This window comes from Polypterus senegalus, chromosome 11, assembly GCF_016835505.1.
Source record: "Polypterus senegalus isolate Bchr_013 chromosome 11, ASM1683550v1, whole genome shotgun sequence".
In the NCBI taxonomy this organism is placed as follows: domain Eukaryota; kingdom Metazoa; phylum Chordata; class Cladistia; order Polypteriformes; family Polypteridae; genus Polypterus; species Polypterus senegalus.
Window position 1 is genome coordinate 99,815,870 of NC_053164.1, and position 19,602 is coordinate 99,835,471.

At 36.8% G+C, this 19,602-nt stretch overlaps 1 protein-coding gene across 1 annotated transcript in view; it reads right to left on the minus strand.

Annotated features, from left to right (window-relative positions):
* tgfb5 (transforming growth factor, beta 5) overlaps positions 1-19,602 on the minus strand; it is a 66,450-nt gene that overhangs the window by 27,514 nt on the left and 19,334 nt on the right. The window contains exons 3-4 of the mRNA XM_039769361.1: positions 17,566-17,729; positions 7,908-8,040 (exon numbers count right to left, since the gene is read on the minus strand). Coding sequence (XP_039625295.1) covers positions 7,908-8,040; positions 17,566-17,729 — 297 coding nt within the window. The remainder of the gene's footprint in view (positions 1-7,907; positions 8,041-17,565; positions 17,730-19,602) is intronic.

Sequence of the window (19,602 nt, forward strand, 5' to 3'; positions counted from 1 at the left end):
CTTTAGAAGTAATTATACTTTCTTTTCTCAGATTCTCTTGATGAAAATAACCGAAATGTAACAAGGAAACTAATGTTTGCTGCCTGTTTGCAACTTGTTCAGTTGCTATGGTTGGCTGAGGACAGCAACACTGTTACCGTTTTGCTCTCCAGCTGCACTACTGTGCAGTTCTGTATCAGCATTGCAACATACAGTGTCAACAAAGTGTGTTTTTACTACTTGCCACGGCCCACTTTTTTTCTAACTGCATGTATTAAATAATAATAATAATAATTCTCTGCTGTCTGTATTAAATAAATATTTATATACACTATATTTTCAAATGATTTTACTTTTACAGAATTTTTTTTAGCTTGTATTAAATCATTTTCAAATTGTTTTACTTTTTTTTCCTCATAACCCATTAAAATTCTTACTTTATATTTTTAATTTATGTCTCTACTTTTATATAATATATTGGTCAGGGTGTGTAGGGGGCATGTATAAATTTATATATATATATAGTAATATAGAGAGAGATTTTAAGAGTGTCCCATATTTCTAATATTCTAATCTGTTAACCCTACCCACAATGTGCATTGTCCCAATCCACATGGAATAGTTGGTATCCAGTCATGTGAACAGATTTTCACAAAGTAGAAAGCCAAGCATAATCCTTATTGGTTCTGATCAGCAGCAATAGTTTGTCCATCTTGTTAGTAAGAGAGTGGACATTAGAGAGGCATATCACAGACAGCACTGAATGGAAGTCTTTCTGTCTCCAGCAGACCAGAGTGCCTACACGCCAGTACTGGGTTTTCTGCCGGGTTACACTCTTATCATGGTCAATGAAAACTTTTCTGGTAAATTGTCACTACTGCACAAAACATGTAACATAAATCCAAAGGACCCTGATGTACCCTGGGTAAAAGTGATTCTGAAATTGACATAAAAAATATATTCATGCACAAAGAGACAAAATGTTATAGAACAATTTTACTGAGAATGCCACTTAAAAAGCTAGAGGGTTATTAAAGTGTAGTCATAGTTGAAGCAAGGGTCTGATACACAGGAATTCAGAGACTGCTAACAAAACCAAAACTATAATGACAAACCAAACAAGAATCCAATTCCTGAAGTATTTCCTGAATTAAATTCTATTTTGTTTGAGTTTGAATTATTAGCAAGTCTTTCTTAAATTACTTAAAATGTGCCTAGCAATCAAGAAGCATCATAGAGACAAAATGCATTAAATAGTGATGCTCACAAAAGAAAAATAATGAAATATTGTTAAAAAAAAAAAAATCAAATTAAAACTACTTTTTAAAAAAAGCCCCCATTTGAATATGCCCATCAGACATTAAATGAAAAAAAAAACAATGGAATTGCTAAAGCAGTTGGGTAGCATGAATATCGAAGAACCAATAAGCTATCTTTAGGACCATAGCCCTCCAATGTACTCAGTAAAAGACATGAGAACAAAGTCATTGAGAGTCCAAAATCCTTTGAATCTTTTATTATAGCTTATCGTATATCATGATATTTGGAGGAGGACCAGCTGATTGAGAAGCAGGGTTAGAATATACCAGTTTCAAGCAACAGACATAAAAAGATTAATTTTAATCAAAAAATGTCATTGATAAAAATATTTGCCAGCTTTTAGAGAATGTAAGATACACAATGTCTCAGCTACACAGCTTTCATCAAGTTTGTGGCTGTAATGGAAAAAGTAGTGAATATATATATTTTAAGAGGTTGCCAGCATTCTTGTCCGGCACCTCCCAAATGGAAGGACAGGGTGAGGTAGCTTATGAAGGGCACTGCCTCCCCCGAACCATTAGTTGCCAGCCCCCTGAGTTGCCATAGCTCCATGGATTTCTGGAGGGCATGCTGGGAGTTGGAGTTTGCTACAGTCCTGTTGGGTTTCATCAGGACTGCCAGGAGATACCACAGGGCTTCCTCCTTACCCTGAAGTATTTACGGGTCACAAGGATGTGACACCAGAAGTACTCATAGGATACAAAACATAAGGAGCAGCCTCACCTCATTTGGGGGCCAGAGTCGGGAGGAAGAGGGATGAACATTGCTCACAACATGTGGAGAAGGAAGCTTCAAGAGTCTAGGAAGAAGAGAGAGGGTTTTGTGTAATCTTATGGCTGTTGGTAACAGTCCTTGGAGACTATTTTGGCTCTGGGTTCCTTCTCTGAATAAAGGGCTTTTGTTGAATAGAACCAGTGTCTTTGCCTGTCTGTGTCAGGCTGGGACGGCAGGGGGAAGGAAAAAAAAAAGCTAACAAAGATTCAAAAATGAAAAATTATAGTAGAAATGAAAAGTAGAAAGCTTCAAGAAGAGAAGATAAAGTGAGAGTAAAAAGTTATTTAAGGAGAAATATGTGACCCAAAACTGAGAGTAACCTTAGCTTCTTCTGTTTACTTTGAAACATGTCTTTGAAACCCTGTGAAAAAATGCAGACATAGATATCTGTGTGGCTATGACCAAGGGCTGTGAAATATACTACAATAGGTTTAATAGGGTTGTTAATCTTAACTGCTTGAAAGTGCTCTCTGAAACAATCTGCCACAGATCTCCCAGTTTCGCCTATTGTATGTAAATTGCTGGAAGCTTCCATTAACTAATAGAATAAATAAGGTTTTCGACCTGGCATTAGGAACTAAAAACAATGATTTCCTTCTAATAGTAATCATTCACTCACAAATTGTTCTTGGAAAAAGATAAGGAAGCCTCATTCTCTGTCTTGGTTTCCAAAAAGGAGTTGAGTTTATTGTCCTTAAATCAAAATTTACAAAGACTGTGGAATCAGAAAGCTTGATTTAACAAGGATGAATTCATGATTTTGCTTAGGTCCCTATAATTAGTAATGAAAGTGGTTAGATGGAAAAAAGCTATAAGTCTATTTTATGGCAATACTATTTACAAAACAGCTGCCTGAAAAGAAATTAACTCTAGTATTGGCAAAATGCAATCCAGTTCATGGCTAGAAATCTTAACATGTTCCTAATTCTGTCTGGAAAAGAGACTATAAATTTTTTGTGTCTCTAAACAACAGTGACTTTACAATTACTCTGTAATATCTAAATTAATACAACACATTGGCCTTCACCCGTATGCTACAAGACTCTTACAGAATTAGTTAGCTTCAGCTTACTCCAATCTCATGTACTTGTCTTAATGTCTTTGTGTTTTTAGCCTTGCCTTCTTTAAACATCTTACAAAAATGAACATTTTAATTTTGCTCCTTTTCTAAAATAATGCTGAAATTAATTATTTTTACTACTTTCCTTAATGTTTCTGTGAAATTTCATATTAGCTTTTCTAGCTTTGTCTCTGCCCTACACACCACGATCTTTAGCTGGATTATGCTCAATTGCTTGTCCTTCTTGACTTTATTAAACAAAGACTGGTTGTCAGCAGTAGTGACATCAAGGCAAGCAAGGTGCTCTATAATGTATGTGGTTAAGTCTTTGGAGAAGCACCAAGATGCTAAATACCCTTTAAATCTGTGCTTGTTGCCTTATCTTTATTAAGATAATTTATTTAAGAATATTTATTTTTTTCACATCCAATGTGGTCTTCACTGTTAAAGTATATGCCAAACCATTCTTTATTCTATAGCATGTTGCAACATGTGGTGTTACTAACACCTGAAGGACTTTCTGGTCATGGCTTAGTATAGTATTTGATATGTGTATTACTTGTGGTGAAAGGGCAAATGCCAAGTTACATTCCATGCAAGAAGTATGCTCTGCAATTATGTAAAAAAGGGAAAGTAAATATTAAAAAAAATGTGTATATACACACTCCCCACACACACACACACGAAAAGCTTTGAATTTTCTCCAGCAACACACACTCTGTAGCACAACACTCAAACATCTTTAAACTACAGATGCTCAAAATATGATCCTTCCTGGTTGTTTTCCCATTTTATAAACCAGGCCATGTTTACCTAACCAATCATATCTAACACTGGCATGGCACAACCAATCGGTAACAATACTTTGACATTCCACCTCATGTAACCTCTCTTCCAGTTGAATGTCTGTGTTTCCCAGCGTATCTATTCACACGTTGAGCGTAAGTGCTTACAATAACACTATGAAGTAAATTCCTAAACTTCTCCAGAACCTAAACTCTCTTTCTGTGTCTTTTTTATTATTGGCTTAGTGATATTTTTTTGTCAGTAACCTTCACCGACAAATGCGCACTTAATCAGATTTTCTTTCTCTGCAGGCATGAAGTAGGTTCAAGTGATTTGACAGATCTTCCTCAAGTTTCATGACTTCATGTCACTTCCTGCTAATGAGATTGAACGCCATTAAAAGATCAATGAAGGCAAGGTATAGTGGTTTCCGCTGTTCCCTGTAAATTTCCTGCAGTTACCTAACTAAGAAGGGCATGTTGATGCGTAGCTGTTCTGCTATGAACCCACACTGAGGTTTGGTGTTTACTCTCTCTGCAAGGAGCTACCGCCTCCTTTAGAGCAACTCTAACAAAATGTTTCCCCACAATGCTGAGGAGGCAGATATTGCAATTAGTTTCCTTAATTTCTCCTGTCACCCTTGTTCTTGTAGATATTGACAATGCTCACTTCCATTCATGTATAGTGATACATGGTCTTCTCTCCAGCACTGGAAATTAATTCTTTACAGCTCAGGAATCAGGGTACCTTTGGCTCACTTAAGCATCTCTGGTGGAATGCTATCTTTTACACGTGCCCTCCCAAAGTAAAGTGTCTCTAGTGCTTTGCCAAGTTCCTCCAAAGTGGGCTTAGTATCAAGTTTGATCATGGTAGGTAAGAGCTCAATGACATTCAGAGCTTTCTTGGCAATGACAGTCTCTCAGGCATACAGTTCCAATTAATGTTCTTCTGTCTGCTTTGTTCAGTCCTTGATGTCCTCTCCAGTTGTTGACTTCCATGGGGAAATTTTGTTCTGTGATGGCTTGCTTGATCTCATCGTACATCCCTCTGATGTTGCCAGCTTCGGCAGCCTGCTGGATTTTGGAAGACAGCTGGAGCCTGTAGTCAATGGCAGACCACCTGGCAGCTTGCTCTGCACAGCCCACAGCATCTCCAAGTACGTTTTGGTGGGAAAAACTTGTGTGCTGCCAATGCTTTTCTCTTCTACTCAATTACGGGTAGAAGACTCCTTGGAGTGGGCCTCAAACCAATCAGCAGACTTGACTGTCTTTTTCCATACAGTGGACATCGCAGGGTTACAGATAGTGTCCTTTAAGTGTTCTCTTTCTGATGTCGATGTTAGGTGGACTAGGCAAAGCTTCCTCTAGCACTTGCACAAACTTGGTTACATTTGCATGGTCTCAAGTCGTTCCGATGCTGATGTGTGGCCTTCTGTCCTTACTGGAATGGTGAAGCTGTATTGGGTGGAGTTTTACCTCTCTACACACGAGGAAGTAGCTGAGTGCCATCTTGACATTATACTGTATAAGATGCTGTATTTTGTCAAAATAAAATCAACTTTGCCCCAGTGCTTTGACCGGAGTAGTCTTTATGACACTTTGTGCTGAGATTTAAGCCTTGTTCACACGGGCGTTAAAATCGAGCGTTTTTTTTTGTGTTCGTAGCGTCCGGTGAGCGCGGATCAAGTGGCGAGTGTTTTCTACACGTAGGAGTCAATGAGAGTGTTCACACGGGCTTTGGTGACGTGCGTTTGTCCGGCAGCGCGTTTATACAGCATCAAAAAAACGTTGCATGCAGCTTTTTCTTGGCGTTCAAAACCCAACGAGCGCAAGGAAACCGCTTCTAGTTCGTTTTCTGCTCGTTTATTTTACGCTTCGGAGGACCGGATATATCCCATATATCGCATTTCTTCATAAAGTACAAAAAAACTTCCTTTAACCCGACGTTGTGCAGTTAGAGGATGAACCCAGTAGCGGCGGCGATTTTTTCTCTCCCTACGTCACCGTATTACGAGTATTTTTAAAACAAGAAGATTAATATCTAACATAGCAAAATGGTCCATATTGAAAGGAGGCACCTCAAATAAAACGACAAGGGCTTTCATATCCAGTTCCCGACACTGCCTCCACAGGTTAACACACAAACTACAATTTGGGCTGCAGGCTGGCATTAGACAGAGACAACGAGCGCGGTGTAGAAGTCAATCGATCGCCACCACAAAATGCAACATAAACGTCTAGGACGTTCAGAGCAAGTTCGTTTATCCAAAAACTTAACGCCCGTGTGAACAAGGCCTAAGTGTTAAAGAAACTGTTGGTGATACAGAGGTCATGCTGACAGCAGAATTCAAGGGGGTGTTGACCATGTTCTTTCATTTTGTTTCCAGAAAGGCCAGCTGTAATTGTCACTGCCAACTCTGGCACTGAAGTCTCCAAAGAAGAATAGTAGTCCTTAAGAGGGGACTTCACTGATGGCTTTGCTAAGTTTGTCATAGAACATGCCCTTTCCTTCCTGGGTAGAGGTTAAAGTAGGCATGTAGGTTTGAAATGGAACTTTGAGCAGGGTTTCAGTTCCATCAGTTGATGGAATGATGCAGCTAACTAAGCTGTTTTTTAAGGCAAAGCTAATGCCATGCTCCCTAGTCAGTGTGCAAAATCCAGATCCACAAAGACCATGAACTGGACACAGCATCAAGTTTAAGGAAGAATAATTTTAAATAATCATGATACAATTCACAAAATCATTTTTTCAAGTTTTATATATTAAAAAAACACATTTCAGAAAGTAAATGTATATGAAACTGAAGGATCAACAGTTTGACCCTAATGCACTTATTCAGTACAAAACCAAAAAATGCAGCACATTTGAAAATTTCTTTCCAAAAAGGAATTATTGTAGGGCAGATATGCTGTAATTGCAATACCTTAAATTCACATTTACAGTATACCATAGCATCTTTCAATTAACTTTGAAAACAATATTTGAAAGTGCTTTGTTATGTTTTTCATGCAAGCGATAAAATCTGACATTTTAGCCAAGCCAAATAAGCCACAGCATATGGGCATTAAATCGAATGGCATAGAATATGATGTTGTCCTGGAGACATCTCGTCACAATTTTGCAGTATAACACCATGACTTTAATTCAAGAACATTTTAATCTTAGTTTAGTAAAAATGTCAAATACACTGATCATTAACATTTAACTCATTTTGTCTATTTTATTGTCAGAGCCTGTAATAAGCATAAGTTTAATATGCCACTGTACTCTGTGCAAATATATCTTATAAATCTGCCTTTTTCTACTCACATGCACAGTTGAGACAGAGCCAGATTTTGCAAGCATTACAATATAAGACAAGACAGATAGACACAACTGTGAAACGGGCAGTCAGACTGAGGACTGTTGTATACTATTTTTGTCTGTCAAAGTGAGCATAAAACTGTATCATCTTTTACCTTGTTTGTAATTGCAAGATTGACCTAAGTAGGGGCCTGCACATGAAGAAAGAGTATAAAGCCTTGGAACATTGCCTGACACACCTTTGAAGCCGACAAACAGATGGGAGATAACATCACCCCACCCTGAAAATCCTTCCACTGCAACAGCGAAAATGGCACTGTACAAATCAGGCACCCACTCCCAAATTGGGTTCTTGCCATTAGCTTCCTTTGTCTGTTATGCAGCGTAAGCCATCATTAAACCAAGCTAAGTTATTTCTCTTGAGTGATCTATTACCGCTGTATCACTAAGGGAGGGGTATCACCTTTTTATATTATATCTATATAGTTTCGGGTTACGTAACATGCTGCAATTACAAAAGAACTCATTCCCAGGGTGATAACGCCCCCAGCTGGATTCAGGGCCATTTAATTAAAAGTCAAAAATATATAATCTCTGACAAATCTCTTTCTGGTTAGCCTAAACATAGATAAAATATCAGTTGAAAAGTAAGGTTTTCAACCATGGAAAATTACTGGAGCCTTACCTCGGTGAGAAAGCCAGTCACTGACTGTTTCAGTGACATCAAATGATAACCATTCTCCCTTGGTACGGGGACGAACATTTCTGCTGTCAATGTATCTCTGGGAGGGTGATGTAGGGTCTCTAGCTTTAAGCAACTAAAAAAAGAAAATATAGAAAATCATCTTAACATTTCAACTCTTATTTTTCATTAAATATGTCAAAGAATATGAGGTATGACTTGCAATTTCTTTAAAGGAAAATCATTTCTAACAAAAATATATTTATTACTTCAGTGTTAATATGTTAATATTTTAAATTTTTCAAATAGAAAAGAAAAACATTTAGTAAATGCATAAACATATCACTACATGGTTAAAAAGTCTGAACATACAATAAACTTAAAACCCTGAAATATGAAGGCATTAAGGTTTTGATTAGAGAATTTACTACTGTCAGATATATATATATACTTTTTGGTATTAGCAGGCACGTTTTAGTTAACACAAACTCCCAAAATACCTTTGATTCTGAATATAAAGAATACTAATCTTAAAGATAAATTCTGTAACTGTAAAATATAATTGGAAAAATGCGATACTAGACTGTAAATAGGTTGATGAACAGGTAAAAAAGTACCAATTAGATTAAAAAACAAAAATAAAGTAATTAAAAATTTTGCCACCAAAAGTGTTGGTGTCAGGAAGGCCATCTGACTGTAAAACAAAACCTGTAATGATAGAATTAGTCCAGTCATCTTCAGAAAATGCTAGATTTACTATATAGACAATATGCAATGGCCTTGTCTGACCCTTGTGGAAAGTGAGCCAGAGCTATTGGGCCAAGGGTGGGTCTGGTTAAAGAAGTAAGCCAAACATTTATTGAAGATCTAATAAAGAATTGTAAGGTCATCAATGGGGAAACTGTGAGAGAGTAGCATAAAGTGGTTGTGATGGATTGGGAGATCAGAGGCAGCAAGAGAATACAACCAGAGCAAACAGTACTAAGGATAAATTGTCAGAGATAGAAAGAGGAAGGGCTTAGGAACAGGTTTACGGAGAAAGTTTTAAATAAAGTGTAGTCATTTGAGAGTGCAGAGAAATGGTGAGAGAAGAATACTGCAGTTGTATTGAGAGTAGGTGAAAAGGTGTTAGGTAGGATGACAGGAATTAGACCACCTGGGACAAAGAGACATGGTGGTGGAACAGAGAGGTGCAGGATATGATAAAGGATAAGACGAAGATGAAGAAACCAGTCAGGAAGGGAGGGAAACAGAAAAATATTCTGGCAGACAAACAAGGAGGCAAAGAAGGCAGTATCAAGAAGCAAGGGACAGGAACTGGAGACATAATACAGAGAGAGAATGATTTTTAAAATACCAAAGACTATGAACAAGGCTGTGAAGAAGTTTAGTCAGATAAAGCTGATGAAAAATGAGCAAGGTGTGGTCTTCAGTGAGTACAACAAATCAAAAATAGTTAAAAGGGGTACTTTGAAAAAACGCTAAATGAAGAAAAGTATACAAAAACTAATTCTCAGAAATGAGCAAAATACAATCATCATCACTACCACTAGTTTAGAGACCATTTCCATATATACTCCACTCTCAGAAGTCATGTTATCTGACACCATCTCCAATCAAATCTTCTTTCGCCTCCCTCTTGACCTCATCCCATCCCTTACTGCACCTTCACCCAGTTATCCTATGCCTTTCAGTCCACATGCTGATATCATCTTTCGCCTCAGCACATCTATGCCTCCACATTATGTCTTTCTCTTAACATGGCAATCATCTTCCTCTTACTATTTTACACACCACTCATTCATCTGATTATTTTCATTTCTGTTCTTTCCAGCTTTTCTTTATATTTCGCTTTCATCAGTCATGTCTCACTTCCATTCAGCATACTGGTTCTCACACAGCTTTCATAAACATTGCTGTTTAATGGTAGTGAGACTCCTTTAGTCAGACTGGGGGACAGCTCTTGGATTTTTTTCAATGCACTTCTCATCCAAACTATCACTTCTGTTCCCACAGCTACATCTGTACCAGAGCTGGCCAACTGCCAAACACTGTGCGCCAAAAAAGAATGCCATACCAGAACTAAGAGCCACATCATGTTATGTATGTGAGTAAGTGCACACCTACAAACACAATGACTTCCAGTAATTTGTAGTGAATCAATACTTTCTCACAGTTAAGAGATTTTTTTCTTCTTACCCTGCAAATTGCTGTGTTTGACTCAGTAGGACTTCTGGCATGCCTTGCTTACAATCCTTTTAAAATCTAACTTGCATTCAGTTGTACCTACTCAAAGAAACTTTTTGACATGTGTGTCAACAAGAACAGATTTGATTTCACAAGGTTTCAGAGCAGAAAAAAATTGATTCACAAACAAAAGTTGAGCCAAATATTGATAACAGCTTCATTACTATGAGTTTGCCATTGAGCTGTTTCCATTGATAAACAAATCGAAAATCCTACAGTGCCTTTCATCATAATAGATTTCAGTCTGCTATCTTTAAAAAGTTCCATTACCTCTATTTGGGGTACACCTTTATTTGTCACTAGAGAACTTCATGCAGTAAAACAGTCATAATCTGTTTTATTTCAGCTGATCATGAAATCTATCCTTGAAATTCCCAAGTAGAGTTTCGAGCATTATAACATACCATGATGTCCTCCCTCTGCATCGAGATGAGTCAGATGAGGTGGCTTTGGCATCTGATTAGGATGCCTCCTGGACGCCTCCCTGGTGAGGTGTTCCGGGCACGTCTAACCGGGAGGAGGCCCTGGGGAAGACCCAGGACACGCTGGAGGGACTACGTCTCCCGGCTGGCCTGGGAACATCTTGGGATTCTCCCGGAAGAGCTAGAAGAAGTGGCCTGGGAGAGGGAAGTCTGGGCCTCTCTGCTTAAGCTGCTGCCCCCGCAACCCGACCCCAGATAAGCGGAAGAGGATGGATGGATGGATGTCCTCCATCTCAGGGCCTTGGCTGCTTTTCCATTTGCATTTAATGCAGAGAGAAACAGTGGTAATCTTGAACAGCTTGAATTTGTTGACAGACACAAATACTCTTTGCACCAACTGAGGCAACATCTTTTGCCTCCCTTGTGAATCCAGGTCCAGTCAGTCTACATGATGCAACACGTCCACTAAAATCATCAAATCTAAAATCCACTGAGGGCCATTTAGATGAGGAAAGTAGTGAAATGATTTACTGCATCTAAAAGTGAAAAAAAAACAAGAACCTCACAGCGCAGTAGAGTGGCAGATTACTAAAAAGGTCTTCATACTTTTTAATAAGCTCAGAAATGAGAACTGTCATGTGTGCAAATACAACTGTCAGTCTCTAATATAGGTATTATGACATGGACAAAAACATCTCAACCTCCAGTCCTAGAGGGCCACAGTGACTGCAGGTTTTCATTCTAACCCTTTTCCTAATTAGTGACCTGTTTTTGCTGCTAATTGACTTTTTTAAATTCATTTTTATTGACTTGCTCTTGAAGACTCAGACCCAATAATTGTCTCTTTTCTTTGCTTTTTTTTCTAATTATCAGTCAAACTATAATGAGATCCAAAATGAGCCAAAACATAATTAGCAAACTTTGACCATTATACAATATCTGAAAATAAAAAGGATGGAGGTTTCAGGAATGTTGAAACCAGTGCTCTTAGAAAAGTAAAGAAACAAAATCAACAATTTTGAAAACATCTGCTATTGCACAATGAGAGCAGCAACAAGCCATGGAATTAAAGAACAGGTTTAATTAATAACAAGAGTTGTCACCTAATTAAACAACTGGTTGGAGTGAAATTGACTGGAGTCTGAGACCTTGACTGAGTTGGTCTTTTGTTGGCTCACTCATTTCACATTTCATTTCTGTTAAAGGAGAAAAATGAAGCAATTCAGAAGAACAATGAAGAAATTCCAGGGAACAAATCTTAAAAAACAAGTCAATTAAAATAAATTCAAAAAAGTTAATTAGCAGCAAAAACAGGTCAATAATTAAGAAAAGGGTTAGAATGAAAACCTGCAGCCACTGCGGCCCTCCAGGACTGGAGTTTGAGATCCCTGGTCTAAAATCAGTTGTTTAGACAGCAGTCAATAGATAAGGCAGAAGTTCAAAATAGGACAGACAAATGATACATGTTGCTTGTGAGCTTCAGGATGGCCTCTGCAGGTCTGTATTACCTAAGCATCATGACTTACTTTCTCTGAAACAACTCCATTGCTAATTTAAGTTTTGACTTATTACATTAGTATTTTCCATCCCTCTCACAAACATTCTACAAACACAGACACTCTACAGACTATTTTTTACACCACAATATATTTTATCAATACATCTTTATGCATTCTCTTCCAACAAGCTGTACATTGAATTGAGATTCTTCCAACAACTAGCTGCACTTTTTTATTCCAACCGTATTTCTTAACTTAAAGCCAATTAGTATTGCTGAATCAATTACAACTCAACCAGCATATTTGTGATTAACTTTAGTTAGCTTACTTGTTTAGATTTGCAATTTGAAATGGATTCTTTTAGTCTTAAACAGCAGCATTCACTCTTTTTAATTGTTTCTTGTTTACTTATCCAGCTACCAATTAAGAAAAAGTCCAAAAGTCTGGATTGTGTTTTCTCTTCTATGGCATGTACTTCAATGTTTCAATTTAATTCCCAAGGTAAAGTCATGGATACGATAAAACATTGTGCATGTGGTGGTGATCTGTGAGTGGATTGAAGTTTTCTGACATGCAAAAACATAAATGAGCTGTTAAAGAAAGTTTTGAAAAAAATGAATGATGATTTTAGCGATGATAGACCAAGTTTCACCTTAAAATGTTCACATGATTTCAAACCGGACATTTCTCCATCATCAGTGAACCAATAGAAGGATGCCCCAGAACATTCAAGACAGAAGATTTGGTTGCAAAACTGAAAGGTGCTGAGAAGCCACAAATCATTGTGAAAAGGCTGGTTGAAATGTTCAATAATACAAAAAAGCACACTTTTTTCACCTGATTATGAAATCTATCCTTAAAAATCCCAGAGTTTCAAGCATTGTAACATTCTTCTGGATGAACTTCAAGGTCTACGTAAAGTAGTGCCTAAAAGAAGTTTTTGTTTCAAACAATCTCTACAGAATTGGCCTCCAACACCCACAGAAAATGCCAAAGTGGTTTGGATTCCACAGCAACAAAGCACCAACACACTGAGCCACCAAGACTGTCCTCTTTATCGATGCCTCTGCAATCAGCCTCACTGAAGCTTAACCTTATTCCCAAGACCTAGCCCTTGTAACTTTTGTTTTTTCCCCAGAGTTAAGGCACGCATGAGGAAGAAAAACATCCAAAACCGAGAAGTCATCGGTTCTATCCAAAATGCTCCGGAAAAGTGGAAAAAGATGATTTTGAGGACGGTTTCAAAAGGTGTGTCCACTGGTTGAAGAAGTGCATCAAAATTAATGGCAATTTTGTTGAGAAATGTTAAAGAAACAAACTTTCAAGTGAAACAAAAATCAAGCCTATTTACACTTTTGGATCTCCCCTCTACAGGAGCCAGCACTTTACCATCTATCTCAGTGATTTTCAATATGTCCTTGAGAACCACTATAACTGCAGGTTTTCATCTCAATCAACTTCTGCTTTTAATTGAATTCCTATGCTAAAGACACAAGCTATTATTTCTCAGTTAGGAGGTTTTGGTGTCAACCTTCGATTTAAAAATTACAAAATTGGGTTTGCAAATTTTTTATTAAGATGTAGCTAACATTTATGTGTGCTATTTGGAGATAATTTAGTGTTTTTTTTTATCTTCACTTGAGATATTCATCATCATCACCATGAATTTTATTTTGCTTTTCAAGATGTTCTAGTTATTTAGCCCATTATTTACTAAACAGCAAACTAGCTGTATGTAATATAAGCCTTTCAGTGGCATTTGCCTGGTGTTTTCTCATTAACTCATTATTATATTACAATTAAAGAAGTAAACCCTAAAAAGGCAAATTAACAGGAAAATGACAAAAAAAAATTTAACCATTGTGGAAGATTGCCGGCTTCTTACTCCGGCCCTCACCCCCAGGCCGCCAGGCGGAGCTCTCCTGACAGCATGATCGTGCCCCGAGTTCCAGCAGGGCCTCATGGACTATATAGTGTTTATACACAGCCCTGCTGGATACCTTGGGGGCCACCAGGAGTCGCTGTAATGGGGCTGGTGGGCTCTTATGTGCCCTATAACCCGGGAGTACGTCACGGTCACGTGACAGGAAGGAACGACATGCTCCCGGGTTGAAGAAAAGGACTGTTTACCCTGACCCGGAAGGAATAAGGAACTGTGGACTGATTGGGCAGGAACACCTCCGGGTCAGGGTGTATAAAAGGACTATGGGAAAGCCCTGAGACTGAGCTGAGCTGGGTGTAAGGGTGACAACGCGTCTGGGAGCTGGAGGATGGTTTATTGTGATTAGTGTTTGTATTTATGAGTATAGTGGTGGAGAGTGTGCTTTGTGCACTGTGGCAATTTAATAAAGTCAACATTTGGACTTTTATCTGGTGTCTGGAGTCGTGGACAGGGGTTCAAGGGAGCGAGAGCTCCCCTATCTGTCACACCATTTAATATTAAAAGCACATATTTCAAAATTTCCCATAAATGTAAATCTTTCTCTGCTTTGCTTTACCTATTGCAGAATAAGAGACAAAAAAAAGACTAGCTAATTAAACAATAAGAGCCATTAGAGATAAAATGATTGTCACAGATTGTGACACAGATTGGAACAAAAACCCGCAGCCAGAGTGAGCCCCTAATCTAACTTGGAAATGATTATGAAATATCCGGTTTAATAAAATATTTGAAATGTAATGGAAGACAAAGTGAAGGACTGACAACTGCTAATCTGCTTTGGATCACAAATCATTTGGATGATATTCTTGTACAAGAGAAACCTATAATATAAAAATGATATGACATTACAGAATGGAATCACTAGCAAGCCTATATAACATATATAATTTTATATATGTTATATAATTTTATATAACAAGTTCTATTTTTAACAAGGACTGGCTTCTTATTAAATTACTGAGTTGGAAGAAAAACCTGAAGCTACAGCAGTATTCCATGAATGTACTTCAGTAACAGCTTTTACTTCAGCATTGTTCCATGTTTCTCTTCTCCTGTTTGTTTCTTGTAATTACCCACATTTCTTCCTCTTGTTCAACATTTTTTAAACCCAGTCCCATTATCAATCACTTCTAGGGATGTGTATAAAAACATTTAAACATTCAGCCAATTTGAAGTTGAAAACTGTTTAGGAAATAAAAACCTATGCACTGGCTGTTAAACCTTTTATCACACAGACAAGGAGACAACAATGAGGTTATAGTCAAGTAGTGAGCAAACAAAGTAGAGGAAAACCATACTTTAATAAGACTTGAGATACTGCAGTGTGTAGCATTGGAACACTAAGAAAAGAAAAACCAAGAAAAAAAGTGACAGACTTTTTATAAAGTCAGGAAATATGTTAAGAACAATAAGAATCATATATCAACACAAGTAATAGATGTCAATATCAGTTAGCCCTTGCTGCTTTAAAGGATCAGCTTTGTGTTTTTCAAGTCAAAGTTACTTCATCATAATCATGGTACAACTGCATGTTACATTTTCCATCATGTGACGCGCGCATGCACAAGAAAAAATATACAGGTACTCAGAAAAAGAAAAGCACAGTGTGTGCAAAAGATCCCCAGCATAAGGAAACAGAATGAAGCCCCACCAACCAATTATTGATTTTTTTTATTGCATGATGAATTGCCCTTTCTGAGGATATGTTAATAAAAGAGCTGAGGAGAATATTTTTGATTACACAAACTCACAGATACTCACTGATATGAAATCAATACATAAATTAAAATTCCATGCAGACCCTGGCACTGTGAGGCAGGAATATCAGCCATGCACTACCACTCTGCCTATGCTAAAATATCTGCACTAAACTTAGCTATTTTAACCTAATTCAAAGTAAATGTATGCCTATAACATCTACTCAGTTCTTGTCACTTGGTTTAATGCTACACCCATGCTCAATCTTTCTGTTGCAGCACATGCTTGCATGTTGAAACTGGGTGCCAGCTGGTAATATCTGGTTAAATAAAGTTCATTCCATCTACCATTCAACTTCCACAATTACTTTATTCCTTTTTCACACTTTGCAATGACACTGAAGGCCTAAAAAAAACTTAATCAGCCACACGTGACATCTAACTTGTTTGCAGCAATCGATAGAGACAGTGCACAAAAAGAGTATGAATAAGAAAAACACAAATTCATCCTAATAACAGAAGAACCCCTCTTCACAAAATTTAGGCATCAAACAGCTACATAACCATACAACATAAAACATGGAATATCTACCAGAACCTCTCTGTCATGCCAGTAGACATCCTTGAGGCACACGGTAGTCCACATGACCTTCTAGTACACAACAGAAACATTCTCATGATTTTGAGCCTCTGACATTAAGTTTATAATTCTATGTATATATTTGCATTTTTTTATACAAAATGTTTCAATACCCATGTGTGCATCATCAGTGTCTACCTGCTGTTATATTTTCTTCAGCAAGAACTAATTCAAATTTTAGTACTTTCACAAAAATACCTTTTGTGAAATAAATGTGGTGATTGTGAGGCAGAATTATGCTAACAAGCGATTCCTTACCACAGGTGGTCTGTTCTGTCTTTGACTTTAGCAAATTGGTCTTCAGCCTGAAAGTTCAAGAACCACTGACTTATAGCAGAAATATTTTCTTTTTACTGGATCAATAAATTGATTATTTTAATATTTTACCAATTTATTCGATATAAACAAATGCAACATAATTTATATACAGTACAGTCAGTTTACAGTTTTGCCTGCTATTGATAAGACTAAACTGTGGTAAAATATTATTTTATAAATTATGAAAAATAGCCCTGTTGTTTATAAAATGCAACTGGATTCTCATCAATGGGGGCAAAAATGTCCTCTAAAAAGGAAAAAAAATATAATACTACTTAGCGTGGAGAGAGACCCATACTTTTCATATAATTCAACCAATCTTTTACAGCATTCCTTATCTGCTCCACCTCCACTTTAGCCATTTGTCATTTGTTTAGAGGTAATTTACAAAATTAAACTGTAAGCTGGTTAATGGGCAGGTGACAAAAAGAATAAAGACAAAAGAATAATGTTTGACATTGAGTGAGGTCATTGGTGGGGTCATAAAAGGGATCTGTACTGCTACTTTGAAATTAATGTATGATTCAGATATGGCAAGTAAGGTTCTGACTTTTACAAATGAAACCAGATTTGAGATAGCAACCAAAAAAAAAAACTGAACAAATTTATAATTACAAATGTAAGTAGAGTTAACAAAGCTTACACTTTCTAAATCGCTAGCATTAATCTATTAGAGTACACTGTCTAATCAGAAATGAACCATTTTCTGTTCAATACCAACTTGGATTTTCTCTCTTATTTAGAATTAACCTAAAACTACAATACAGCAACAACAATCATTATGTCAAACAGATCTATTAGGATAAAATCATATAGTGCCTTGTTTCTTTAGGTCATGCTTCCTTTTCTTTTCCTTGACCTATTAAAGTGCCATAATAAAGTGTCTCTTATAGTACCTGATACAATTCCACCCTCTGCTCCAGAACTTTGGCCTTTGGATGGGGAACACGAAAAATTCTAAGTTCAGCTTTCACTAAGTTGCTGGAATTCCTCTCCATTGATGTAACATCAAAACCAATGACACGGAAATAAGGATTGTACAGATTTGTAGATATAACATCTGTAAAAAAACAAAAAAAAAGCCGATAGTCATCTAAGATAGTTATGATGAATGAACAGCTTTGCAGAAGCAACAGAATTTGGATTCATCTACTAGCCTTTTGTTGTTTACACAGATTCTGCATTTTGTTATTTACATAGATTTGCACAATGCATGTACCAACTAAGTAGTGCTTCATTATAAATAACGTTTTTAATGTACTGGGACTCTGGACAAGAGAACGAGACAAAGAGTGTGCAAATAGGCTGATTTTTATAAATACACTTATGGCTTAATTTTTTCATATTTTTCTATACGTGTATAATTCAACAGCATAGCATTAGTATATAAAATAGGCAGATAGATTGATTTATATCTGAAACAAAGAAGAATTATTGTCTTACATCAGCCAACATATAATAGCAGCAGTCAGATGTACACAAAACTACACACAATACACACAAGTTTAATTAGTAAAATACATATTATAAATAAATACATATCCAAAATACATTTAAGAATAGCATATTAAATTTCATAAATATACTGTAAATTGACTGAATAATCTACTCTCATTGATAAACTTTTTTACTTATGCTTATGCACCACAATGGTCAACACTGTTTAAATTTTGGGAAGGCTTCGACTCTTAATAAAAATTATGAAGGAGTGTCAGAAATAAGTATTTTTTCAGATAAAATGCTGCAATGAAAAAAGACTAAAATACGACAAACACCCATTTATGGGGTTCCACAATACTGAAAGATAACTGGCAGCAAATATTTAAAATTCTCCATGTGAAACAATGTTTAACATTTTTTGTGGAATTAACTCTAATACGGCTTCCAGCTGTGCCTGTGTCCTTGTAAGATGACTTGTTTAAAGTAACATCTGGTGTTTTCTTTATTTTTTCATAATTTCAAATACTTTCATCATGTCTCCTCTTAGTCTGTTTGTTTTATTTCACTATTTCCTTATAACTCATACCTCTCAGTTGTGAAACAAATCTGGTAACTCTTGTCTCAATTTTATCTAACATTTTCTTAAACTTCTTGTAATATGTAGCCCAAAGCTGCATGTGACATTCCAAATATGATATCATGTTAAGTTAATTATTAAGCATTATACCACTCTGAATTCATAAAAAGCACCCTACATCCAACGTGTGTTTTCTGTTTTTATATCAGTTCTTTATGATCCGTATAATGTACCTTGAATAGGCTATATGCGCACTCTTTTCCAGATTCCACATCAGCCAGCTGCTGTACTTCTGAATGAATATCAGAATGACCTAACTATGGCATTTTTCACCCGATCACTTCAAGACATTCCTAGACTTACTGTAAACAAAGTGAGTTGCATTGTTCAAAGATTGTGCCAAACATCAAGAGCTAAAAATGAAGAAAGGTTTCAAACTACTGTATGTTTCAAGATATATCCACAATTACAAAGTAGATCCAGATGTATGAAAAACATGTGTCTACTATGAACTTACATGGGTCAAACATAATTACATTAGGATTCTTTAAAAAACAGAATTTCAATAATTAGTCATTAAACTTTATTCAGGGACAGGTGATTATGTATGTAAGCTCAATACTGCAATGAAGCTGGACAAGGTATATTATATGAGTCACCAAAATAATGAGCTGGCATTACATGATCAATAGCAGGAGCACCATAAAAAAATGGCAATTCTGCACAGTCGCATGCAACTAGTGCGGCAAAAGGCAAGCAGTTCTTTAAAGGACAGCGAGCCACCTCAAAAGGCCATATAAAGAACAGAGAATCCACCCATTGTAGTACTCGGCACCAATGCTACAATACATAACAACATGCTGGATGAGTCTGCTGGAAATTTTACATTGAAAAAAGTGAATGTCTCTGTCTGAGC